We start from the raw sequence: 27,370 nt of genomic DNA, 5'->3' as shown, positions 1-27,370 counted from the left end.
GAAAAAACTGCTTGATTCAAGTGACCCTAACCTATTTCCCTCTCGGGCTGGTTTGATATGCTGGGGTTTGGTGACAGACTCCCTTTATTTACAGGTGATATGCCTGGGTGACCGGACAGATCACACACTATTAGGGCCACCTCTAACAAGACGTTAGCAATGATATGGAGGTGTAAATCATGTCATTGGCAATTTGCTGTCCATGGAAGCGGCACCCTTGGTTATTGTCTTGATATGTGGCCAATGGACCATGAACCAACTTTACTTCCACTAATGGGGGGTTCATTGTGAATAACAGTTTGTCCTTTTTCTCATGTTATTCATCTTTTTTCTTTTCTCACTTACAGATGAGTTTTACAAATATAAGCCTTTCTGAGAGAGATGCGGATGGAGCAACTGCCATGCACTTTGCTGCCAGTAGAGGTCATGCCAAGGTCTTAAGCTGGCTTCTCCTCCACGGAGGGGACATGAGCACTGATAACTTTGGTGGGACCCCTCTACATGATGCTGCAGAGAACGGGGAACTTGAGGTTTCTTTAAATTTTTAAAAAATTTATCCCTCCATACACAAGAATATAACTACTGTAATACTGCCACCTATGTGAAAAAATATAACCACTGTAATACTGCCTCCTGGGTCCAAGAATATAACTACTATAATACTGGCCCTTACTTACAAGAGTATAGCTACTATAATGCTACCAACTATGTACAAGAATATAACTACTATAATACTGCTTCCTATGTACAAGAATATATCTACTATAATACTGCTCTTTTGAATTAGAATATAAGTACTATAATCCTACCGTTTATGGAAAGAACATGAACTGATCTCTCTCTATGTGGATATTTCAGTGACAGAGATAGAAATTAATGTACATACTGTATGTAAACACCAACACCACCATCCAGTCCAAGGATTTGTTTTTCTCCCACTGGTGGCCATAACAGGAATTGCAGGCACTATGTGCAAAGTCATGGCCATTAATAATTATTAGTTTATACATTTTTATATATTCTTATTTATATTTTTTACACTTATATATATTTATTTATAGATTAGAATCATGGAACAATAGTAATATATATTTTATTTCGGTTTGGATTTTCAGTGCTGCCAGATTCTTGTTGTAAATGGTGTTAAACTTGGGATCAAAGACCACGATGGGTACACAGCTGCTGACCTGGCGGAATATAATGGACACATGCATTGTGCTAAATATCTAAGGACGGTGGAAAATATGGTAAGCTTATACTGGCTGCTCTCCTGTCCTTTGTCACATATATGTACATTGCATAGAGAAATTGCATAGTTTGTTTACCCCCTTCATAGCTATGGCTAAAATTTGTTCAGTGGAACACACAAAAATACTGAATTAGATATAAGGAACCTGAGTTTCTCACACATATGTAAGTGTTGAATGGAAACTATGCCAACTAGCCTACCCTGAACACCTGGTGATCTTTCTAGTACGGTGGTGCATGGGCATGTGCTTCTTTTGGAGAGTAAAGACCCTCTGTGTAAGAATTGTGTACGGGCTTCTAGCCTTAAAGGGGCCAGTTATCCACCCCCACTGCTCCAGTGTTTTGTTTTGTTTTTCTTCCAGAGAACAGAGTGTTAATATGGTGAAGGCGGAGTGACATCCCATGGTTCTCCTGCTGTCGCCATGTTATGGACAGTAGAGGTGTCCAGTTTCAGGGTGTTGGAAATCTTCCTGTATCCTAGGCCATCTTTATGTAGAAAAACAATACTTTTTTTGACAGTCTCAGAGAGTCTTTTACCATACTGAACTTCCAGTGACCAGTATGAGAGAGTGTAAGAGAAAAAAACGTTAAAATTTAAGGTGACTCAAGCGCAGGTGACACAAACACAGCACACAGACACATGTGACACAAGCGCAGCACACAAGTGACACAAGCACAGCATAAAGGTGACACAAGCGCAGCACAGAGACACAGGTGACACAAGTGCAGCACACAGACACAGGTGACGCAAGCGCAGCACACAGAAGCAGGTGACACAAGCACAGCACACAGGTGACGCAAGCGCAGCACACAGACACAGGTGACACAAGCGCAGCACACAGACACATGTGACATCAGCGCAGCACACAAGTGACACAAGCACAGCATAAAGGTGACACAAGCGCAGCACACAGACACAGGTGACACAAGCACAGCACACAGGTGACACAAGCACAGCACACAGGTGACACAAGCGCAGCACACAGACACAGGTGACGCAAGCACAGCACACAGACACAGGTGACACAAGCGCAGCACACAGACACAGGTGACACAAGCACAGCACACAGACACAGGTGACACAAGTGCAGCACACAGGTGACGCAAGCGCAGCACACAGACACAGGTGACACAAGCACAGCACACAGACACAGGTGACACAAGCGCAGCACACAGGTGACGCAAGCGAAGCACACAGATGCAGGTGACACAAGCACAGCACACAGACACATGTGACACAAGCGCAGCACACAAGTGACACAAGCACAGCATAAAGGTGACACAAGCGCAGCACACAGACACAGGTGACACAAGCGCAGCACACAGAAGCAGGTGACACAAGCACAGCACACAGGTGACGCAAGCGCAGCACACAGACACAGGTGACACAAGCGCAGCACACAGACACAGGTGACACAAGCACAGCACACAGACACATGTGATACAAGGGCAGCACATAGGTGGCACAAGCACAGCATAAAGGTGACAAAAGTGCAGCACACGGACACAGGTAACACAAGCGCAGCACACAGGTGACGCAAGCGCAGCACACAGATGACACAAGCACAGCACACAGGTGACGCAAGTGCAGCACACAGAAACAGGTAACACAAATGCAGCACAAAGACACAGGTGACACAAGTTCAGCAAACAGATACATGTGACACAAGCGCAGCACACAGATGCAGGTGACACAAGCGCAGCACACAGGTGACACAAGCGCAGCACACAGAAACAGGTAACACAAGTGCAGCACACAGACACAGGTGACACAAGCACAGCACACAGGTGACACAAGCGCAGCATACTGTAACAAGTAACACAAGCGCAGACACAAGCACAGCATAAAGGTGACACAGGTAACACAAGCACAGCACACAGGTGACACAAGCGCAGCACACAGAAACAGGTAACACAAATGCAGCACACAGATACAGGTGACACAAGCACAGCATAAAGGTGACACAAGTGCAGCACAAGGACACAGGTAATACAAGCACAGCACACAGGTGACACAAGCACAGCACACAGGTGACACAAGCGCAGCACACAGATGCAGGTGACACAAGTGCAGCACAAGGACACAGGTAATACAAGCACAGCACACAGGTGACACAAGCACAGCACACAGGTGACACAAGCGCAGCACACAGATGCAGGTGACACAAGTGCAGCACACAGGTGACACAAGCACAGTACACAGAAACAGGTAACACAAGTGCAGCATACAGACACAGGTGACACAAGCACAGCACACAGGTGACACAAGCGCAGCATACTGTAACAAGTAACACAAGCGCAGCACACAGACATAGGTGACACAAGCACAGCACACAGACACAGGTGGCACAAGCACAGCACACAGACGCAGGTGACACAAGCAAAGCACACAGGTGACGCAAGCGCAGCACACAGACACAGGTGACACAAGCACAGCACACAGACACAGGTGAAACAAGTGCAGCACGCAGGTAACACCAGTGCAGCATACAGATGCAGGTGATACAAGCGCAGCACACAGAAACAAGTAACACAAGTGCAGCACACAGGTGACACAAGCGCAGCACACAGACACAGGCGACACAAGTGCAGCACACAGGTGACACAAGCGCAGCACACATCTCCCAGGGTTACTACACACAGGTGACACTATCGTAGCACTCAGGTGACACAAGCACAGCACACATCTCCCAGGGTTACCACACACGAGACAAGTGCAGCATGCACATCAAACAACCACAGTACACATCACATAAGTGAAGTGAAAAAGTGCAACATGCAAATTGAGTACATACAGTATTTCACACAAATCAGAGAAATGTACCACATACAACAGACCCATTTATTTTCTGACGTTCTTTATTACAATTTTATAGGAAACAGTGCCCAGGTCCTTATTTCTCCCACTAAATTACTACAAATGGTTAAAAGGGTTGTGCAGCAATGGACACTTATCTTCAGGACTGGGGATTAGTGTCTGATCACTGGGGATCCAACTGCCAGATCCCTCACTGACAAGTGGACAGCTTACCAAAAGTCTCCCTTATAGGGTGCGTTCACACGATGTAAAGTGGAGCGTGATCTGGCACGTCTATGCGTGTCAGCAGTTTGCACGCTCAAAAAGATCCCATTGATTTCAATGGGAGTTACGAGCGTATACGCCGCGTTATTTTGCGCCCGTAATTTTGCGACCGTTGCAAGGGGCTGTATGGAGAGAGCACAGGAGCTGAGCCCTCTCCATACACGGTGGATGCCGGCTGTATAATACAGCCAGCACCCATTGATAAACATGCGGGCCCGCCAGCCCTTTAATCTCTGCAGTACTACATTGTCTATTTTTGCAAAGACAACCTCTGGATATGACACTGAGCACAGGCACTCAACTTCTTTGGTCGCTAATGACGAGGCCTGTTCAGAGTAGAACCTGTCTTGTCAAACTGCTGTAAGGTCTTGAGACCTTACAATACTAACAAGTCACATGACACTGGGGAAAGAAAATGGCTAATTAGGCACGATTTTTCCATTTTCACTTTAGGGGTGTTCTCACTTTTGTTGCTATTTAGACATTAATGGTTGTGTGATGAGTGATTTTCAGGGCACAGCAAATTTATACTGTTATATATAACCTGTACACTGACTACTTTACATTGTATCAAAATGTCATTCTTCAAAAATGTGAGGGGTGTACTCGCTTTTGTGAGATACTGTACATTGTGTAAACTCACCATTTATCATGCACTAAATATTGTCTGACATTCATTTGTATGACAGGCTGCTTTATGCAGCCTGTCATGCAAATGCCAGTATTTTGCAATGCATTGAAATGCATTACCATTGCAATGTATTACAATAGTGATCAGACCCCCTGTGTCTCAAGATCCCTAGGTAATCCACCTCAGAGTCCAGCTCAAAAATATCCCACCTCCCATTGAATTCAATGGGTTCCTTTTTCTGCGAGTGGTTTGTTCCCACTCGCGAAAAAAAGAAGCAACATTCCCTGTCTTCAGGCAGATTCCACGGCGCGACACTCCCTCCCAACTAGGCCCATTCATTTGGGCCTAATCCGGAGTGGAATGCCCCGACTGGGTGCCAGTGCACTGTATGCACTGCACCGGCATCCAGTTGCGGCTAGCCATTTTTTGGACCGGATTCTGAGGCGGCGTCCGTGTCAAGATCTGGTCCAAAAATCTCTGTGTGAACCCAGCCGAAAAGTAGAAAATTACTGTGAAACACATACACATTACGTATCTCTGGGTCCAAAAACGCCTGGTCTACTAACTTAGAAAGTATTTTTTCTGTACGGTAAATGCTGTAGTGAAAAAAAATCAAAAGTCCCCAACCACTGTTTTGTCGCTGTTTTGCATCTGATAAAAATTTGAATAAAAAGCGATCAAAGCAATAGACATTGCCTAAAATGGTATAACTAAAAAGTGTACCTGGTCCCGCAAAAAATATACCCTATGCATCACACACAGTAAAAGTTACGGGTATCATAGTATGGCGACTTTAAGGAAAAAAAATTTTTTGCAAAGTTTTTGGTTTTTGTTAATGGGTTCAAATATAAACAAAAATATATAAATTTGGTATCCCCAGAATTGTACCGAATCATAGAATACAGGTGACATGTTATTTTGGCTACACAGTAAAAGTTTTAAAAAAACGAAGCCCGTAAAAAAGTTGTACAAATGTACTTTTTCTTCATTTCCACCCCATCCTGAATTTTTTCCAGCTTCCCAGTACATTGTACAGAATAATAAATGGTACCATCATGAAGAACAATTTTTCCTGCAAACATTAAGCCCTCATATAGTTCTGTGAAAGGAAAATTAAAAAAGTTAGGGCAATTATTACATCAATATAGGAACAGGCGAAATATCTGCAAGTATTCATGTACAATATTTAAAGAGGACATCTCGTTTTCCACTTCTGCCCTATGAGGTATTTTCATGTGTCTCTGGATGTATTCACCATTAAGGGCTCGTTCACATCTGCGCCCGGGAGTCCGTTCTGCAGGTTTCCGTTTCCTGCACAAAACTGAGCAGGAGATGGAAACATGCCGGCATCTTTCAAACCCATTCATTTGAATGGGTTTGAAAAGTGTTCGGCCCTGAGCGTTTTATGCTCTCCGCGGCGAAACCGTTTTTTTTTTAAACCGGACACAGAGTCGGACATGCAGTACTCTGTGACCGGTTTAAAAAAACTTGCCATGACAGGTTTGCATGCAGAAGACGGAAACCTGAGAACGGAGTGCCGAACGCTGGAGTGAACCTAGCGTCAGTTGTTTTCAAGGAGTTGACACAGCTATTCTTAAACACACTTATATACTTAATAAAAGTTAAGTTTGATTTATATTTTTTCTACATATCTTTTGAGGCCTATATCTTGTCTTGTGGCTCACTCTCACTGTGTATTAGTGAGCAGAGTAGTAAAATAAAACATTAAACAACAAGATATTTTTTTTAGATTAGCGCAGGCTGAGACACTATATATTGATGAACAACAAAAAGCGCTTAAATTATGTGTATTTGATTTAGTTTTGCACAGGCGGGATCAGCACTTTGCAGGAGCTGCAGGATCGACTTGTTTATACACTCTGTATACTCCCTCAATTGTATCTATGATTTATTTCACTAATCTGCCGGTAATCGCTTCTACCTGACTAAATTCTCATCCTTTTCCCAACTATTACTTGCAATTGTAAGCTTTTCAGAACTGACTGCTCTGTATGATGCAGTGAGAAGAAGCACAGACCCTGCACTATCTCCACCATTACTGTAATGGCTCATGTTCCAGCATACAGCAGCTTATATAGTGTATATGACATCAGCGGTGTAAGGTGTCCACTTACTACTATCTATTGGCTGAGAGGCTGTCAGCTGATGTCGGGTGGTGCTAGAACGTCACAGTCTGAGTCACACATGTGTCTCTTCTGTATTTGCTACTCCAGCATGTGGCAGTGGTCATTTTAGTTCATCCAAGATTTGTTTGGATAAGTTAAAAACCGAACAAATTGGGATATTTGGGTTGAACCCTTGTTGTGACGAATTGACTCAACCATCTCTAGTCACCATCAGCTAGTGATCAGAGAGATATCAGTCAAGTTTGGGGCGGGTGGCAAAACAAATAGCAGACCTGCAATACCAGACTCAACCTATAGTCTATGGAGGTGCTCTTTCTGGATTAAAAGTAACTCTTCTTACTAATCTCATACAAGCACTTAGATACTAGTATTTCTCATCGGAACCAATTATTGTGAGTGGTTCCATAGCTATATGCATAGGACAGAGCTTTCTCAGACATCTCAATACATGTGTACTTAACATAATCAAACTCGATCTGATTTCCGTAGAGATAGCTTTGTGGGTGATTCAGTTACTATCTAGCAAAGGATCCTGCCAGGCAATGGGGAGAGGAAGCTAATGAGCTGTCCACCGCATCTTCTGAATACAATGGAAAGTACATTAGTCCCAAGGCAGCAGGCCGTAAGCAGTGGAAATGTTAAGGTCTATGTAACATGACTTTCCCTGGTACCAGAGACTATTACATTACATACACACATTACCTGCCACAGTAAATAATCAGTTTACACCGTGAAGCTTCCCTGCAGCTTTGCAAGTAGTAGCGGCTCATGAAATAGAGGATAGCAGCAGGCAGTGACCCAACCCTCTATGAGGATATTCATCAACCGTCTACGCTCCCCTATTCGATGGATGCAGAGGTGGGTTTTGGTAACTTCCACCAATACATTGTCTGTTTGTTCTGTGCTGGAGCTTTGCTATTCATCCTTTATTTATTGGGCTGGCTCTAAGTTTAATGGGTATGTATACTTTTGTAACCAAATGTCTATTGCTCTAGTGAATCTATAACTTAAAAAATATATACATTGTGCAAAAAGGTTTGATAAAAAAAAATCTATTACTAGCATAATATAGTATTTAACTGGTGATGACTAAGAGCAGGGGGTAGCTATTGGGGCGCATTCGCACTAGGGATCTGTGTGTCTGAGAACAAAAGCTCCAATGTAACATAAGAAGGCACCAATAATACTGATGGCATATGATAGGTCCCTGTTACAGATCTTGCAATGGGGCTCAGGAGTTACATGTTGTGCCTCTGACCAAGAAACATAGAGAACAAGGCCTAACTGATGGAGCAAATTGATATATGGTGGTTAATATATCAGGGCACAACTAATTATTATAATGGGGTACTGGGGTTCAAGAATATGTGTATGGGAAAACTTCACCATAAACCATACACATTCACGTATAGACTGCCATTTTTGGTTTTCTGATAAAAATCTGGATCTGTTACACCACCATATACATCAGTGGAACCCATAGTATAAATACCCAAGTGTTTTCTATTATTTTACAAAAAAATATAATGCGCTACATACTGCACTATTTCCCCCCCAAATATTATAGAACCCGCAATAGAGGCTATAAATAAGACCAGATGTTACAATGGTGCATAATATATAAAACAAATTTGTGTACAGGCAGGACCTGTTGGTGTGATACGGGAGAGCTTATACAACAGTAGAACAAGAACACTGGCCATGGCCTCATTCTCCAATACTTGTATGTTTCAGGGCACCAGATCCTTTAAGACTATGACTTGCTTCTCTTAAGGTCCTAATATTAATTCAAACTCTGTCTTCATTTATGAAGAAACTCCAAAGAGAGCATTGCTGTGTCATGTTTCGCCCTCTCCACCATATAGCGCTGAACTTTGAAAACAAAAAAAAATTATACAGAGACTGGAGCCAAACTCAAAAAAGGTCTCAGGGCTAATTCACACGGGGGGGTAAGAAGGTAGATTTTGACAGCGGATTTCACCTCAAAATCCGCCTCCATACAATGGTGGTCTATGGAGACCACTAGTGTTCTTTTTTCCGCTATCGGCATGTTGCCGATAGCAGAAAAAAGAAGCGAGCTGCCCTTTCTTCAGGCGTATTCCACGGCTCGCTGCAGCAACCTCCGGTGTCGGCTCATTCATTTGAGCCAACTCCGGAGGGGAAAGCTGCGATCGCGACGGTCGTGGCAGGCGGGTTGTGACCCAAGAGTGACGCGACTCTTGGCATCACTCTCTGTGCCAAAATCCGCCCCACCGCCCCCCGTGTGAAAGAGCCCTTAGGGCTATTAATAGGTTAATAAGTTCACCCAAATATCTTTGAGCAGTGTTTTGAGTGGTTTCTGAGTTTTTATGTGAGCTCCTGGCATGTTCTGCATTTATTTACATGGATATCTTCCTGTTCTGATTTCTTACAACTACCATGTTACCTTGGGCCACTCAGAGCGGACTCCTTCCCCCTCCCTCTCTCATTCTCTTCCCCTCACTCTCTTACTCTTTCCCCTCCCATTCTCATTCACACCCCCTCCCTGTTACCATAACTATCCCTCCCACTACTAGCCCTTCCTAACTAACTGAACTCCACCTCCACTCCAGCATACTTACCTGGATCTTGGCTGGATCTTTTGGGAACAGGGCTTCACTTCTTCTGGGCACTACAGCCCTATTGCACAGGCGTGGGAAGACGGCAAATGTTAAGAAAAGGAGGTGCTGGCTGCTCAGAAGAAGTGACGTTCCATGCCCACAAGGTCAAGACAGGTAGGAATGATAGGGTGGAGGGTGGCTTTGTATAGGTGATGTTCCATTTCCAGAAAGAAGCAGCAGGACCAGACCACAGTGGGAGACACTGGACACTGGAACAACAAGGACAGGGAAGTATGGGCTTTTTGTTATTTTTTTTTTTTTTTCACCTTCTCTGACCTCAAATAAAAAAAAAGGATTATCTTGGACCCCAGAATTATTAAAAGACTATGGTGCACCACAAGAGGTCTTGTGAATCAGAAAGAAATAGCAGTGGCACCATACAATGATGAAATAATAACAACATAATGGGGCTTCATATATACAGTGAAAGAAAGATTTGATCGTTTGCTAAGTTTGCCCACTAACAAAGACATGAACAGTCTATAATTTTAAGAGTAGATAAATGTTAACATTGAGAGATAGAATATCAAAAATAAAATCCAGAAAATCCCTTTGTATTCATTTTATACATTTATTTGCATTTTGCTTAGAGAAATAAGTATTTGGTCCCCTACCAACCATTAAGAGTTCTGACTCCTACAGACCAGTTAGACGCTGTCTTATATTGTCACCTGTATAAAAGACTCCTGTCCACAGACTCAATGAATCAGTCAGACTCTAACCTCTACAACATGGGCAAGACCAAAGAGCTTTCTTAGAATGTCAGGGACAAGATCACAGACCTGCACAAGGCTGGAATGGGCTGTAAAACCATAAGTAAAATGTGGGTGAGAAGGAGACAACTGTTCGTGCAATAGTAAGAAAATGGAAGAAATACAAAATGACTGTCAATCGACGTTGATCTGGGGCTCCATACAAAATCTCACCTTGTGGGGTATTCCTGATCATGAGGAAGCTGAGATATCAGCCTAAAACTACACGGGGGGAACTTGTTGATGATCTCAAAGCAGCTGGGACCACACTCACCAAGAAAACCATTGGTAACACATTACGCCATAATGGATTAAAATCCTGCAGTGCCTGCAAGGTCCCCCTGCTCAAGAAGGGCCATGTGCAGATCCCGCTGAAGTTTGCCAATGAACATCTGGATGATCCTGAGAGTGATTGTATGAAGATGCCGTGGTCATGTCTCCTAGCAGACAAAAATTGAGCTCTATGGCTTCAACTCAACTCGCCATGTTTGGAGGAAGATAAATGCTGCCTATGACCCAAAGAACACCGTCCCCAATATCAAGCATGGAGGTGGAAACATTACGTGTTTGTCTGCTAAGGGCACAGGACTACTTCACCGCATCAATGGGAGAATGGATGGAGCCATGTACCGTAAAATCCTGAGTGAAAACCTCCTTCCCTCTGCCAGGATATTAAAAATGGGAACTGGCTGGGTCTTCCAGCAGGACAATGACCCAAAACATACGGCCAAGGTAACAAAGGAGTGGCTCAAAAAGAACATTAAGGACATGGAGTGGCCTAGTCAGTCTCCAGACCTTAATCCCATAGAAAAGTTATGGAGGGAGCTGAAGCTCCGAGTTGCCAAGCAACAGCCTTAAATTCTCAATGATTTAGAGATGATCTGGAAAGAGGAGTGGAACCAAATTCCTCCTGACTTGTGCGCAAACCTCATCATAAACTACAAAAAATGTCTGACTGCTATGCACGCCAAAAAGGGTTTTGCTTGCAGGTATTAAGTCTTGTTTGCCAGAGGGATCAAAAACTTATTTCTCTATGCAAAATGCAAATAAATTTATAACATTTATACAATGTGATTTTCTGGATTTTATTTTTGATATTCTATCTCTCACTTTGTTGGTGGGTAAACTTACAAAATCAGCAAGGGATCAAATACTAAAGTACCCGAATAATAGTGCTCTACAATGTCTAGATCAGCGGTTTTTAGGCTGCTATTCCAAGGGATATGTGTCATGGTTAGAGCTGAACCCATAATGGTAGTTTGTAGGGTTCATCTTCATCTACATGATAGTTGAGATTCAACCGTAGGTCACAGCAGTCCCTGATATAATTCTAGAGGATGGGAACCCAGACTGGTGAGTAACACTCTTTGTTATGTTTACTCCTCTCCCCATGGCGTCCGATTATTACACTCTAGGGTTTGAATAGCCCAGAGCCCATAATACCCTTAATCCACCACCTCAGTGGTAAGTAATGAATGTATCTTACAACTTGCTCTTTAAACATCACTGAGCACAGGGACATCATATTGTATGTGGGTGCACTGTGAGAACCATTATATTATGTATTGGAGCACTGTGGAAGCCATTATATTTGGGGGATAACATAAGTGGGAACACTGTGGGGTTATTATATTACATGGGGGCACTGTGGGGTCCATTAAATTACATATTGGGCACTAAAGCGTCCATTCTAGTGTGAGGGTCATACAAAGCTTTATTTTGTTAACATTTATAAGTGATGGCTACTTTGGGGGTACTTGGATGGAAAGCTTTCACCCTAGGGGATACTTTGCTTGAATAGGTTGAAAAACACTGGTCTAGGATAATACTACTATACTATTAAACATGGTGGCAAAGCTCAGGTGGTAGGCCTTCTGTGGTGACCCCTTCAACAGAGGTAGCTCATGTGTTCAGCCCAACCCAAACCTTAACCACCATCACATACAGGTATACATAGGTACAGAGGTGCCATTGTCCTCAAGCACCAGAATATCTGGTAAACTCATCAGGAATATCTATCAGGATTTCTGGATGCTCAGGAATAAAAGTGTTTGCTATTATAATTTTTTCCCTGTTATTAATAAATCTCTAATTGTATTAATTGTTTAATAAATCGGATTGCCAGCATTTTCCTGTCTGTCTAGCAGATGGTTATGCAGTGTTCTAACCCTTAACAGCAAAAGTAATTATTGCAAAGCGAACTCTCAGAAGGCCTGAGACAGTTTCAGAGCTCCCATGGGGCAGGAGCGGGTTAGGTCGCGTGAGTCTTGATTTCTTCTTCCTTACTGAAAGAATACGACATTTGTCTTTTGGTTGACGGAGGACAAGGAGCGACCGGAAAACTTTCAGAGTTGAACTTCTCAGCATAGAACGCTGACATGGGGAACGTAAGAAACCTTTATTATAGTCAGTCTATGAGTGTCGTGCCAGTTACTGCCAAGATGGCGAATCACCTGATAAGGAAGAGCTGTAGCAAGGCGTAATTGGTGTCATTAGCATGTGAGAAGCCAGTGTAACAGCTCGCACAATGTAACCAGTGTCAGGGCAGCCCAGGGACCACTCTGCAAGATATACTGGCTTATTCTGTGTGATTGTGCAGTAATAATGTGATGATATGTAGTTATTATATGTATTATATATTCTATTTTATATTATCTATGTATTCTATCTATCTATCTATCTATCTATCTATCTATCTATCTATCTATCTTAGTTTGTAAAACACCTAATTATACATCCACTTATTACAAAACTGTCTAACTGGTTTTACACTTTGATTTATCACTAATCTATTCTTTGTATCTTTCTATCTCTCTAGTTCTCACTCTCTCTCTATCACTATATATTTCTATCCATCTATCTATCTATCTATCTATCTATCTATCTATCTATCTATCTATCTATCTATCCATATTACAGTTTGTAAAACATCTATCTATCTATCTATCTATCTATCTATCTATCTATCTATCTAATCATAGTTCTTGAAGCATATATGTTTCCATCCATTTATCATAAATCTCTATCTATCTATATCTCTCTCTGTATCATAGTTTGTGAATTATCTACGTAGTAGCATCTACCGCTGACTTCGTCCGCGTGTCAGCGTTGACGTGGAGCAGCGTACATGTGGGCAATAGGTGTTGGTTATGGTACGCTGGCCCTAGGCTACCCTCCCTCCCGCTGCAGCCCCTTCTTCCCCACCGCCTCCCCTCCCGCGGCAGCCCCAGCACCAGCCACCGGCTTTCGCTCCCGAAGCAACCCCCTCCCCCCCACGGCCTGAACACCCACCTCCGACTTCCCCCGTGTGTCGTAGCACCCCCTCACTCCCCACCTCCTTTCCCGCGACAGCGCACATACATACCTCTGGGCCCCCCTCCCGCGGAACCCCCCAAACTCTGCGGCGGCCCCCATTCGCAACCTTCCTCCTTATGTGGGTTCTCTTTGTAACCAAACTCCCCCGGCCTCCTGCCTCCCTGGCACCCCCTGGCTCTGAATTTCGTGTCCCCCATTTTCCCCTTTCCCCCCGTTCCCCAGTCCACCTCCTACCATGGCATTCCCTCTGGCGGTTCCCCCTGCTTCCTCTCCCAGACCCCCTGCAAAATTTGGCGCATATCCGTTCGCTAGTTTAGGCGTCATTAGGGAACAAACATCCAAACACACAAACCCACAAACATCCAAACACACATACTTTCACATTTATAATATTTGTAGGATTGTGTATGATGTACTGGGATGTTTTCGAATGTTAAGAGTGGGCAAAGGGGATTTTGTGTGTTTTGCCTGGTTTTTGTGGTACGACGTTCACTGCAGAGGCAAAAACTTTGTCTAGCTTTGTAGCACGGTTGATTTTGGAGAGAGAGCTAGCTTTGATGTATGTGTTTAACAGTATTCAATCAGTTAGATATGTATTCTCGGGCTTGGGTTATTTTTTATTTCTGTGTTGTTTGTTTTTTTTTGGTAGGGTAGTTATTTGTTAATGTTTTATTTAACATGTGGTGTGTGCAGTCGTTAGACCCCCTAGGGGTCTTGAACGCCAGACGGTGTGATCAGTAATGCAATGCATTACAATGGTAATGCATTGCAATGCATTGCATAATAGCGGCACTGCTATTGCAGGCTACGTAGCATAGCCTGCAGTAGCATGTAAATAGTGACATCCCAGGGAGGCTTCACACAGCTACCGGCTGCCATAGAAACCTGACGCCGGCAGCGGAGCTGCGGGTGCCGGAGATGACAGTGAAGATGGCGGCGCCCACGCGCAGCGGGGGACATGGCGGAGGCGCGTTAAAGGTATGGGCGAGGCACGCTAAAGGTTAATGTCCAGGATCGGTGCGGGCACCGACCGGGGACTTTACTGCAGTTTGCCAACTGTGTGAAATAGTAGGCAACCGGGCCGCTATGGTGGGCGCCCGGCTCCCGGTTGACTGCCATAGCGAAATAGCCTGCATGCGCTGTAGTACAACGGCGTATGTCGGCAAGGGATTACGTGACTAGGAATTGAGGGAAATTGCTGTTTGGTGGAGGATTAATGAATGGAGAGGGTAGTTAGGTATAGTGACCGACAGTAGCGAGACAGCTGGTGGGTAGTAAGGTAGAGTAGCAGATAGTGGCAAGGGTAAAATGGCAGGGGTGTGTTGAAAGTGTAGAGTGGAGTTTCGAGGACAGAAGTAGGCAGCGCGGATGTGGACCCGCTGTCCCAATGCAAGCATAGGCTGTGAACTTATCAGTGTCCTTGGCGTGGACACCTGGGGAAGGTGGAGGGTCGGGAAGACGGCAAAGCAGTGAGCTGAGAGCGGCGTCGGGGAGTGTGGCGGCCTGGAGAGGATTTGGGGCGCTGCGGCCTAGGGTGGAGGCGCAAAGTGCTGGCGTGCAGGAACACGTTGTGTAGGTGAGGAAGGTGCGCATGCTCCTGGAAAGACAGTGTAGTGGCTGGGTGGGCGGTGTCGCGGATCGTGAGAGCGGTGAGGGTCGGCAAACATGGCTGGTCCGGAACGTGGAAGAGGTATCCTCCTGAAGTAACGTTAAGGTGAGGGGCCAAGTGGGAAAGTATATGTAAATGTTATTGCCTGGGATTAGGGGTTAGGCCAGAGAGGGCAGTAGGGAGTTTGTGGCTTGCTATGCTAAAAAGTGTGTGGGATTGCAGAGCTGGTGCTATGAGTTGTGGGTTTGCGGGGGTCCTGACAAAAACGTATGTCCGTGATTGCAACGAAAAGTAGCCTATCGTTCAATCCTGCCTAGGAACTATATTTGTTGAAAATTTGAGCCAAATCAGTTGAGCGGCTTTTGCGTGATTGAGGAACAAACATACAAACATCCAAACACATATACAGTAGGATCCGTCTATGTATCATAAAGTTATGCATTACAGTATCTGTGTACCTATGTCTGTCTATCTATCTATCTATCTATCTATCTATCTATCTATCTATCTATCTATCTTTGTGTCTACTGTATCTGTCTCTGATATATTTATCTGCCCATGCATTCACTATGTAGATATTCATTTACCATCGATTTGTGAGGGATTATTAATAGAGATGAGCGAACACTAAAATGTTCGAGGTTCGAAATTCGATTCGAACAGCCGCTCACTGTTCGAGTGTTCGAATGGGTTTCGAACCCCATTATAGTCTATGGGGAACATAAACTCGTTAAGGGGGAAACCCAAATTCGTGTCTGGAGGGTCACCAAGTCCACTATGACACCCCAGGAAATGATACCAACACCCTGGAATGACACTGGGACAGCAGGGGAAGCATGTCTGGGGGCATAAAAGTCACTTTATTTCATGGAAATCCCTGTCAGTTTGCGATTTTCGCAAGCTAACTTTTCCCCATAGAAATGCATTGGCCAGTGCTGATTGGCCAGAGTACGGAACTCGACCAATCAGCGCTGGCTCTGCTGGAGGAGGCGGAGTCTAAGATAGCTCCACACCAGTCTCCATTCAGGTCCGACCTTAGACTCCGCCTCCTCCGGCAGAGCCAGCGCTGATTGGCCGAAGGCTGGCCAATGCATTCCTATGCGAATGCAGACTTAGCAGTGCTGAGTCAGTTTTGCTCAACTACACATCTGATGCACACTCGGCACTGCTACATCAGATGTAGCAATCTGATGTAGCAGAGCCGAGGGTGCACTAGAACCCCTGTGCAAACTCAGTTCACGCTAATAGAATGCATTGGCCAGCGCTGATTGGCCAATGCATTCTATTAGCCCGATGAAGTAGAGCTGAATGTGTGTGCTAAGCACACACATTCAGCACTGCTTCATCAAGCCAATACAATGCATTAGCCAGTGCTGATTGGCCAGAGTACGGAATTCGGCCAATCAGCGCTGGCCAATGCATTCTATTAGCCCGATGAAGTAGAGCTGAATGTGTGTGCTAAGCACACACATTCAGCACTGCTTCATCAAGCCAATACAATGCATTAGCCAGTGCTGATTGGCCAGAGTACGGAATTCGGCCAATCAGCGCTGGCTCTGCTGGAGGAGGCGGAGTCTAAGGTCGGACCTGAATGGAGACTGGTGTGGAGCGATCTTAGACTCCGCCTCCTCCAGCAGAGCCAGCGCTGATTGGTCGAGTTCCGTACTCTGGCCAATCAGCGCTGGCCAATGCATTCTATTAGCCCGATGAAGTAGAGCTGAATGTGTGTGCTTAGCACACACATTCAGCTCTACTTCATCAGGCTAATAGAATACATTGGCCAATCAGCGCTGGCCAATGCATTCTATTAGCTTGATGAAGCAGAGTGTGCACAAGGGTTCAAGCGCACCCTCGGCTCTGATGTAGCAGAGCTGAGGGTGCACAAGGGTTCAAGTGCACCCTCGGCTCTCCTACATCAGAGCCGAGGGTGCGCTTGAACCCTTGTGCAGCCTCGGCTCTGCTACATCAGAGCCGAGGGTGCGCTTGAACCCTTGTGCACACTCTGCTTCATCAAGCTAATAGAATGCATTGGCCAGCACTGATTGGCCAGAGTACGGAATTCGGCCAATCAGCGCTGGCCAATGCATCCCTATGGGAAAAAGTTTATCTCACAAAAATCACAATTACACACCCGATAGAGCCCCAAAAAGTTATTTTTAATAACATTCCCCCCTAAATAAAGGTTATCCCTAGCTATCCCTGCCTGTACAGCTATCCCTGTCTCATAGTCACAAAGTTCACATTCTCATATGACCCGGATTTGAAATCCACTATTCGTCTAAAATGGAGGTCACCTGATTTCGGCAGCCAATGACTTTTTCCAATTTTTTTCAATGCCCCCAGTGTCGTAGTTCCTGTCCCACCTCCCCTGCGCTGTTATTGGTGCAAAAAAGGCGCCAGGGAAGGTGGGAGGGGAATCGAATTTTGGCGCACTTTACCACGTGGTGTTCGATTCGATTCGAACATGGCGAACACCCTGATATCCGATCGAACATGTGTTCGATAGAACACTGTTCGCTCATCTCTAATTATTAACATAGATGTCTTGAAAACGTAAATAATACATGATGCAGGTTTGTCTTGAGAAAACACATGTCCGATAATTTCACCTGTCTGCCATCTCTAAGGTGACCAGACCTTAATTCTGTATGTGAATAATTTACACTTAAAGCTTCCTGAGTCCAGTATAGTCACTGTTACTGCGACGGAGGGTGGGGGTGGGGGGTCTTCCTTTACCTAAACCTTCAGGTGTAAATTCTATACACAGACCAAGCATACAGAATGACCTTTAGATATTTTACTGACATTACAGTATATAAGTAAATATAAGAAGTCGATACACAGCAATCTATAACTTTGGGGTATAAATACACTATATACATTGTTTGCTAGATGTTCAGTGGTTAGTGAATGAAGAATGTAGGACTTTAGGCTTGTGGTGCTTGTATATAGGTCAGTGATCTGAACAAGGTAAATTAGACATTTTGAGGAAATTAGGTTAATTGCTATATTTCAGGAGTGACTTGTGGAATATTTCATTTCTATTTATATACAGTATATAGCGCTAATAAGTGAATAGCAATTCACTTAAAGGGGAAGAACCAGAAGCTACTAGTAAAGCGTTACCATAGGGGCACTGGAGTCGATATCTGATTGAAGCCATTTGCTGTTTTTCTAGCACAGATAAGAACATGACATTATAGAATGGATTACTGTGATGCTCCTGTGATAACACTGATGGAGCCAGATTAAGGATGGTGGAGGTCCCTATGTGAAATCTGCTGGGGCAACCATAATTTAATAGTAGGCAACCTTTTTTTTAATGGCGTGCTGATTTAAATTATAAACTCACAGATGAGATTCTTGGAGTGCTGGGCCATAAATGTAAGGCTGACACCTCTATGCTAAAGTCATATACCACAAACTATAACACAGAAGAGCTGCCACCAGATGCTTCTACTGCTATTTCCTGGATGTACCTGTACTTTCCCATTAGAAGCAATGAAAGTACATGTACAGCAGGTGGCCTAACTAGCAAAGACTGGGCCCCCCAGCAATCTTTTGACTTGGGGCCCCCATGATATAGCGCCCCTTTTTGTGGCCCCCACAAAGTATAATACCCCATTTACACACACTATAATATCCCAAAATGGCCTCCAGATAGTGTAATGTTCCATACCGGCCCCTTCACACAGTATAATGTCCCACCGTGGCCCCTGCTCACACTATTATGCCCCATAGTGGCCCCTGCACACAGTATTATGCCCCATAGTGGCCCCCTGCACACAGTATTATGCCCCATAGTGGCCCCTGCACACAGTATTATGCCCCATAGTGGCCCCTGCACACAGTATTATGCCCCATAGTGGCCCCCTGCACCCAGTATTATGCCCCATAGTGGACCCTGCACACAGTATTATGCCCCATAGTGGCCCTTTCACACAGTATTATGCCCCATAGTGGACTCTGCACACAGTATTATGCCCCATAGTGGCCCCCTGCACACAATATTATGCCCCATAGTGGCCCCTGCACACAGTATTATGCCCCATAGTGGCCCTTTCACACAGTATTATGCCCCATAGTGGCCCCTGCACACAGTATTATGCCCCATAGTGGCCCCCTGCACACAATATTATACCCCATAGTGGCCCCTGCACACAGTATTATGCCCCATAGTGGCCCTTTCACACAGTATTATGCCCCATAGTGGACTCTGCACACAGTATTATGCCCCATAGTGGCCCCTGCACACAGTATTATGCCCCATAGTGGCCCCCTGCACACAGTATTATGTCCCATAGTGGTCCCTGCACACAGTATTATGCCCCATAGTGGCCCCTGCACACAGTATTATGCCCCATAGTGGCCCCTGCACACAGTATTATGCCCCATAGTGGCCCCTGCACACAGTATTATGCCCCATAATGGCCCCTGCACACAGTATTATACCCCATAGTGGCCCCCTGCACACAGTATTATGCCACATAGTGAACCACCCATGAACAATTATTATACTTTGGGGTCTTTTCAAACCCCAGAATATAATGATCAGAGATCCAGGAAGATGATAAACATAAAAAACAATGTTACTCACCTCACCCTGGCTCCGGGAGGGTGCAGCACTTTCTGCTGCTTTCATCCCTCTGCAATGTTGACACAGACATCACACGAGTCAGGCCAACGTTGCTACACATAATGACGCTGGCCTGGCCCACGTGACGTCTGGGATGTCACTAAGTAGTCCCAAAGAATGCCAGAGCACAGGAGAAGTAACTAAAAGTTTTTTAATGTTCTCTGACCTCTCATGAGCCTCTGATCATTATACTCTGGGGTCTGAACCCCCCCCCCCCCAGAATATAAGAATAGCAGTGTTTGTTGGGTGGGCCCGCATACCGATCTCCTCTCCTGCTCACAGCTGCCTCTGCCTCCGCAGAAGGGGAAGTGCAGGCGACTTTGAGCAAGAGCAAGGATCGGTAAGTAAATAGGGCTTATAACCTGTTGGGGTTACTCAAGCAGGTAAATTCCTATTGAAAAATAAAAAATCAGGGTCCTGCTGGGTCCCCTAATGTCCCGGGCCTTGTGGCAGTGGCTACCACTGCTACCCCAGTATTTATGCCACTGTGTACAGTCATCAATTAGTAGTGAATGGCAGCACCCTTAGGACAGTTACACACTATGTATCTGGATGCAGCCATAGCTGCATCTAGCCCTAGGCTATAGGTACTTTCACTTCAATGTAAAACTGCATTTCTATTATACAATTTTGTGCAAAAACACACCATCATAAAGAATAATGACCCCATTGTGGCCCCTCTACAAATTATAATAATCCACAGTGGCGCCTCCACATGGTATAATGTCCCATATTGGCTTCTTCACATGGTATAATGTTCCATAGTGGCCCTTCCACACAGTATAATATCCCATAGCAGCCTATTCACACTGTATAATGTCCCATAGTGGCTCCTATATGTGATATAATGTCCCACAGTGGCCCTTCCACATGATATAATGTTCCAAAGTGGCCCCTCCACACAGTATAATGATCCACATTGGCCCCTACACACATTATAATGTCCCATAGTATCCCCTTCACTTGTTATAGAATTCTCTCTTCAGACCCCAGAGTATAATAATTTGAAGCCCAGGAGAGGTGATCAAAGATAAAAAACAATGTTACTCACCTTTCCTGGACTCCAGCGCAGCTTCCTGTTTTCTTTGGCGCTTCTGCCTGACGTCAGCAACTGCTGATTGATCTCAAGGGTTATGTTGGTATCATTATGAGTCATGATGCTGAGGTAACCCCCGAGGTCCATTCATGTTTGGTCTGAACAAAACCTCTTGGCTGCCGTGCAAGGAAAATATGTCTTGTGTGACTCTCTGGGCATATGTTTAGATTGTGAGCTCTATATGGGACAGTGACTGACAAAGCACTGTGGGATATGTTGGCATTATACAAACAATGATATTTTTTAAAACCTGCTTGTGTCACCATATTGTGATACCTCTAACTTTTTATACTTCCATGTGTGGCTCTTTTTTATAGGACAATATGTAGCTTTTATTGATACAATTTTAAGGATTGTTTGCTTTTTTAATCACTTATTACTAAAATTATTTTCAAAGGTGAAACCAAAAAAGATCATCGTTGATTTGTCAATTTACCGTATATACTCGAGTATAAGCCAACCCGAATATAAGCCGAGGCCCCTAATTTTACCATGAAAAACTGTCTCAGTGTCAGGGAAGGGGCAGATAGACAACTTTTTTTTCCCGCTACTGTGTTTACCGTACAGAAAAAATATTTTTATAGATTTGTAGAGCTGACGTTTTCGGACACAGGGATACCTAACGTGTATGTGTTTCACAGTATTGACAGTATTTGTTTTATATGTGTTCTAGGGAAAGGGGGGTGATTTGAATTTTTAATACTTAATTTTTTTTTTTTTCATTTATTAGACCCCCTAGGGATCTTGAACCCCAGGGGGTCTGATTAATAATGCTAATGCATTGCAATACATTGCAAAAATCGCCACTTCTTTTGCAGGCTGCATAAGCCAAGACAGACTTTTTCAGCACAAAAACTTACATTTTTTTTTAGTCACACCTAAGGGAATTGAACGTGCGCCCACTAGATCTTTTATACCTTAAGTTACAATTGAACCCCTCATAAACAACCACATTGCCTACTTTGAATCCGGCATACCTGTAGGGGTCACAACTGCACTGGGCCCACAAGCCAAGGGGGCCCACAGGTCATCCTCAACTGAATAAACTTCTTTGATCATCGCTTTCATTTCCTTTCAATGCTGACAGTCATAAATTTATGACCTCTGAGCTGGAGTGAGGAGATTTATGATACACAGCCTTCCACTGTCAGAAAAGAGAAAAATTTAACCCTTTCATGGCAAAAATGTTAGTTAGTCAGCAGCATATAGTCCAGGAAAGATTAAAGTCTTCATAGCAGTCTCGGCCCAGATGGAAAAGGAAATGTAAATGCTGCTAAAATGTATGGCTTGGACACGGCTGATGGCTGTGCAGATATGTCACGCAGAGGTGCTCATGCTGAGCCTTGAACACAAACCCCATAATTACATAATGCCTCCATAAGCAGTGACAGTATCCCTCTCTCCCTCCCCACACAGTACAATGCACCATTTACTGGCCCCCACATGGTATAACACCTTCTTTACTGGCACCGCATGGTATATTATATTAGATCCCATACAGTTTGCTGCCTAGTAAATTCCCCCTTTTCTGACCCCCATATACTATACTGCCCCTTTATATATGCCCCCGTTACTGGTTCCCCAAACATAATATATGCCCTTTTCTGACCCCCATATAGTATACTGCCCCTTTATATATGCCCCCTTTACTGGTCCCCCAATATAAACCTCCTTTACAGGCCCCCATAGTGACTTTAGTTTGCTACCTGCTGGGTTACTCCAACGGTCGCTATTTACTTACTGGTCCTGCCCATGGCCTCTTCTGTGTTCACCACTTCAGCCTCTAGGAGGTCTGGTGCACTACACGGAATAGCATCAGCAATATAATACAAATTAGCAGAGTTTCGAAAGGGCCCCTAAGGGTGCTGGCCCCGTAACACCTGCTATGGCTACGATCACAGTAATTCTGTACCGTAGAAGAAGTAGTAAGAGTAAAACATGAACATGACCTGGACACTGAGGATAGTGCCTAATGTTAACAGATGGTGGCTAAACCTGCTAGGACACCATGCATTCTATGCGGCACCATGTACGTAGCACAGAGGAGCAGGCTATTAGTGAAAATGCTATTCCCGGTAACCAAAATGGCTGAAAAATATGTTGTTGTTCTCTTCCTAGGATCACTGAAAACTGTCTGTCCAGTGAAATACATTGAAGACACAGTTTTTGAGTGTTCCCCTGCGTACACAGCAGTACATCCATCACTACTTTGAAGGGCATTATTTATGTTGTTTTTGCTACTAGTAACAGTAATATGTAACTCAGAACAGCAATGTGGTCCTAAAATTATGGACCATGATGTTTTGTAGCAAGGACAGCATGCAGAAAGACTGGGCAGAGCTTATTGAGCCAGCATGACCCTATTTTGACTTACATTTGCATTCATTTTTTAGAGCGTGGAACACCGCGTGTTGTCGAGGGATCCATCGGCAGACTTGGAGTTGAAGCAGCCAGACTCAGGAATGTCATCTCCTAATACCACAATGTCTACGCAGCAGGCCCACTTTGACATTGGTTCACCTTCAAGCACTCTGTCCAACTACGACTCCTGTAATTCCAGCCAATCCAGCGTGGGAGATAAGAAATTAAACCAGCATACAGGTCCAAGTAAGTCTTGTCCCTCCTTGTTCTCTACCAAGATATACCTGGGGTCTGCACCCACAAATAGTGATCATTTTTCTAGTAATTGCCTTTTTTTTCTAATTTTTAGGCAATAATTGTTTGGAGGATGTATTATTAAATGTCAATCTGTGTTGTACATGTGACCTAACAACAACGGTACTAGAGAATCACTTACTATCATGATTTATTGGAGGAGCCTGCTCCATCCATTATTTTTTAATAGAGTTCTTTGGGATTCCTGAAGTTCTCAAAGAAAATGGCCACCAGTCTGTGTCAGCAACCCATTTTATAATACGTAGGATGGGTTTTGTGCTACTGGATGCATGAGGAGGAGGAGGAGGAGAGGGAGGCATAGGCCTGTCAGTACTTTGCTCTAGTCTTTTACTAATGATGTATCTGCAGTCCATGGCTCCAGTATATAGCAGAAGCAAAGCACCAAAAGTCAGTATGTGAGGCCCAGTCCCTCCTCCTCACCACCCCATACATGTGATGGCAGCACACGACACATCCTCTTTACCAATCCTATTTGTTCCGTATTTGTGGCAGCATGTTACCCTGGTCTTTACCCGTCCCATTTGCCCCATGAATGTGGCAGTACACAGCCTGTTCTATTCACATATCCCATTTGCCCCATGTGTGTGGCAGCATGCCATCTTTCCTATTCAGCCATTCCATTTGTCCCATGTATGTGGTATCCATCCTATTCACTCATACCATTTGTCCCACGTATGTGGCAGAACGCCACCCATTCTATTCACCCATTTCCTTTGCCCCATGTATATGGTAGCATGCCATCCGTCCTTTTCGCTCATCTCATTTGTCCCATGTATATGGCAGTACGCTCCCCGTCCTATTCATCTAACCCATTTGCCACATGTATATGGCAGCAAGCAACCCATTCTATTCACCCATCCTATTTGTTCTTATGTATGTGGCACCACAGAACCCATCACATTCACCTGTCCCATTTTAGGAAGGGTTGCTGACACACATCAGTGCCTACTGAGCACCCCATGAGTTCCAGATGTTAATAAGTCGATCAGTGCTTGTTGGCTTCAATTTACATGAAACTATCACCATGACTGTATTATATATAATTTTACGTTGTTCACATTATTATACAGTGTGTATTATACTTCCTTGATAACATGGGAAGATGAGATGCTGACAAACAATGATTTTAAAGGGGTTTTGCTGGATTCAAATATTAATAAACTATCCTGAGGATAAGTGTTAAATATTAAATTAGTGGGAGTCTAACACCCTGCACCCCAAAAAATAGATGATACCAACTGTGCAGTTGCTATAACTGCACAGGTACATATAATGAAAGAGGCAACCCCAAAAGTCTGATATTGATGTCCTATGCTAAGAATAGACTGGATAGACTAGATATTGCAGTTGCATGGGACAAGACATTATCATAACCCCAGTGGATATACCCCAGTATCCACATCAACAACACATTATATGCTGGCCATAGACATGATATAACTGACGACGCAATGGTTGTTTGGCCATCAGTTATCTTCCTTAACTCCATCGTAACCTGTGATAACAGGATTTTAAATGATGTGAAAAAGCCATGTATAAAAACGATCAGATAATAATACTGATAATATAATAAAAATAATAAATAAATATTGAGACTATAACAAAAAATAATATATAAAAATAAAGTAATATTGTGAATATAATAAAAATAATACATACAAATAAAGTATTATTGATAATATCGATGTGTTACAAATTTGTAGATTTTATGTAGCTCAATATACCAAAAAAAATAAAAAATTTCCATTATACTTTACTTTGTGATTATACATGGGATTTCAGCGACTGCTTTCTAGATACCCTGCCACTTTCTAACCAGTGTGATGAAAAAGACTAGACACATTGTCCCAAACTTACACCTACATTTCAGCATAAACTGCAGCAAACATTTTCTTAAAGGGATCCTATCATTCACACACTATTATATATAAGAAAGGCTATTCCTCTTCTACCTTTCGTTGTCTTCTCCATGTGCTGCTGTTCGCCTACAATCCCGATTCTTGTCAGTATGCAAATTAGCCCTTTCGCAGCACTAGGGCGGGCCCCAGCGTTCAAACAGCACTGGGGGCGGCCCCAATGCTGCGAGAGATCTCTCTCCAGCACCGCCTCCATCTTCGTCAGGAGCGTCCTCTTCAGTTTCTTCTTCCGGCGGTGGCTTGTAACTTCTAGGCCTTGGGCCTTGGGCAGAGAAGACTGCGCATGCCCACAGGCCATGAGAAAATGGCCGCTTGCAAAGAGACGAATAGCCTTTCTTAAGGCTATTCCGACGTGGTACCTAGAAAAAATAGTGTGTGAATGATAGAATCCCTTTAACCCCATTTATCTCTAAAGCATATTATCTCTTATTCATATCTGATAAGAAAGCGCATAAAGAGAGCACAACACGAAAAGAAAAAAAAAAACAGCACGGGGAGGAATAAAAGGTTAATGTCCCTTTGAGTAAAATGTTATATGAGAACATAATAAAAGAAGTTATAATATTTGGCCTCTGCTTTATCTTGATGGAAACTGGCTAGATCATGCTCTGAGTACAACGTTATACTGTATACTGTAAGTACGGGGACTTTTGTTTTTAGAACACTGCTGTAAAGGGTTTTACTAAGTTTTGAAATTATCCCCTATCAATGGGAGTACAGCACTTGCCAATGTCTGTTGCTCACGGATGGGGAAACTGGACCTTGTTCAGATTGGTGGGTGGCCCTCCAATAATCATGATGTTATCCATACCTCCCAATTGTCCCGGATTCGGCGGGACAGTCCCAGATTCCGAGTCCTGTCCCAGTCGGAGGGAGGTATGTCCTGGATTCAATTCATCTGTGTATGTTGGACGCAGATGACTTGGATACAATAGTGAATGAAGCAGTAGCTATCCACAGACAGCTCCCGCTTCACCCCTGTGTGCCTTCACTCACATCACGTCCGCAGCTCCCAGAACACTCCATGATTGAGACTGCAGACAGAGCAGCAGGGGAGCAAAGAAAGGTATCAGTGTAGTTAATGTTAAGCTTTGAGTGAAGATTGAAGGGGGACATGAAACTAGGGGCAGATGAAAGGGACACATTAAACTGGTGGAAGATGAAGAGGCGGACATTAAATTGGGGGCAGATGAAGGGGGACATTAAACTGGAGGCAGATAAAGGGGGTACATGAAACTGGGGCATATGAAGGGGGACATTAAAATGCTGGCAGATGAACGAGGAGACATCAAACAGTGGGAGATTAGGAGGGACATTAAACTGGGGACATTTGGAGGAGGACATTAGGCAATGGGGGTCACTGGATGGAGACATTAAGCTAGGGGTAACTGGAAAGGGACATGTCCGCTTCTAGTTGCTCCCAATTTATTGTCACCCTTCAGCTACCCCTACGGTTTAATGTCCAGCTGCCCCAGATTAATGTCCCCCTTCAGTTGCCACCAGTTTATACTGGGGTACGAGGAGAGGGACTTTATACTGTAGGGCAATTGGAGGGGAACATTATAATGTGGGGGCATATAATGTTAGGGTGACTGTAGGAGCATTATTCTGTGTGGGGGCACA

At 44.1% G+C, this 27,370-nt stretch overlaps 1 protein-coding gene across 4 annotated transcripts in view; it reads left to right on the top strand.

Annotated features, from left to right (window-relative positions):
• LOC142210656 (espin-like) overlaps nucleotides 1–27,370 on the top strand; it is a 129,925-nt gene that overhangs the window by 40,022 nt on the left and 62,533 nt on the right. For all 4 annotated transcript variants that reach the window (XM_075279972.1, XM_075279971.1, XM_075279969.1 and 1 more), the window contains exons 4-6: nucleotides 348–530; nucleotides 1,116–1,247; nucleotides 23,549–23,762. In XM_075279972.1, the coding sequence (XP_075136073.1) occupies nucleotides 348–530; nucleotides 1,116–1,247; nucleotides 23,549–23,762 (529 nt within the window). The remainder of the gene's footprint in view (nucleotides 1–347; nucleotides 531–1,115; nucleotides 1,248–23,548; nucleotides 23,763–27,370) is intronic.

Source organism: Leptodactylus fuscus, chromosome 6 (assembly GCF_031893055.1).
Source record: "Leptodactylus fuscus isolate aLepFus1 chromosome 6, aLepFus1.hap2, whole genome shotgun sequence".
Classification (NCBI taxonomy): domain Eukaryota; kingdom Metazoa; phylum Chordata; class Amphibia; order Anura; family Leptodactylidae; genus Leptodactylus; species Leptodactylus fuscus.
Note: the sequence above shows the minus strand (reverse complement) of the source record. Positions and strands in the feature narration are given on the sequence as shown.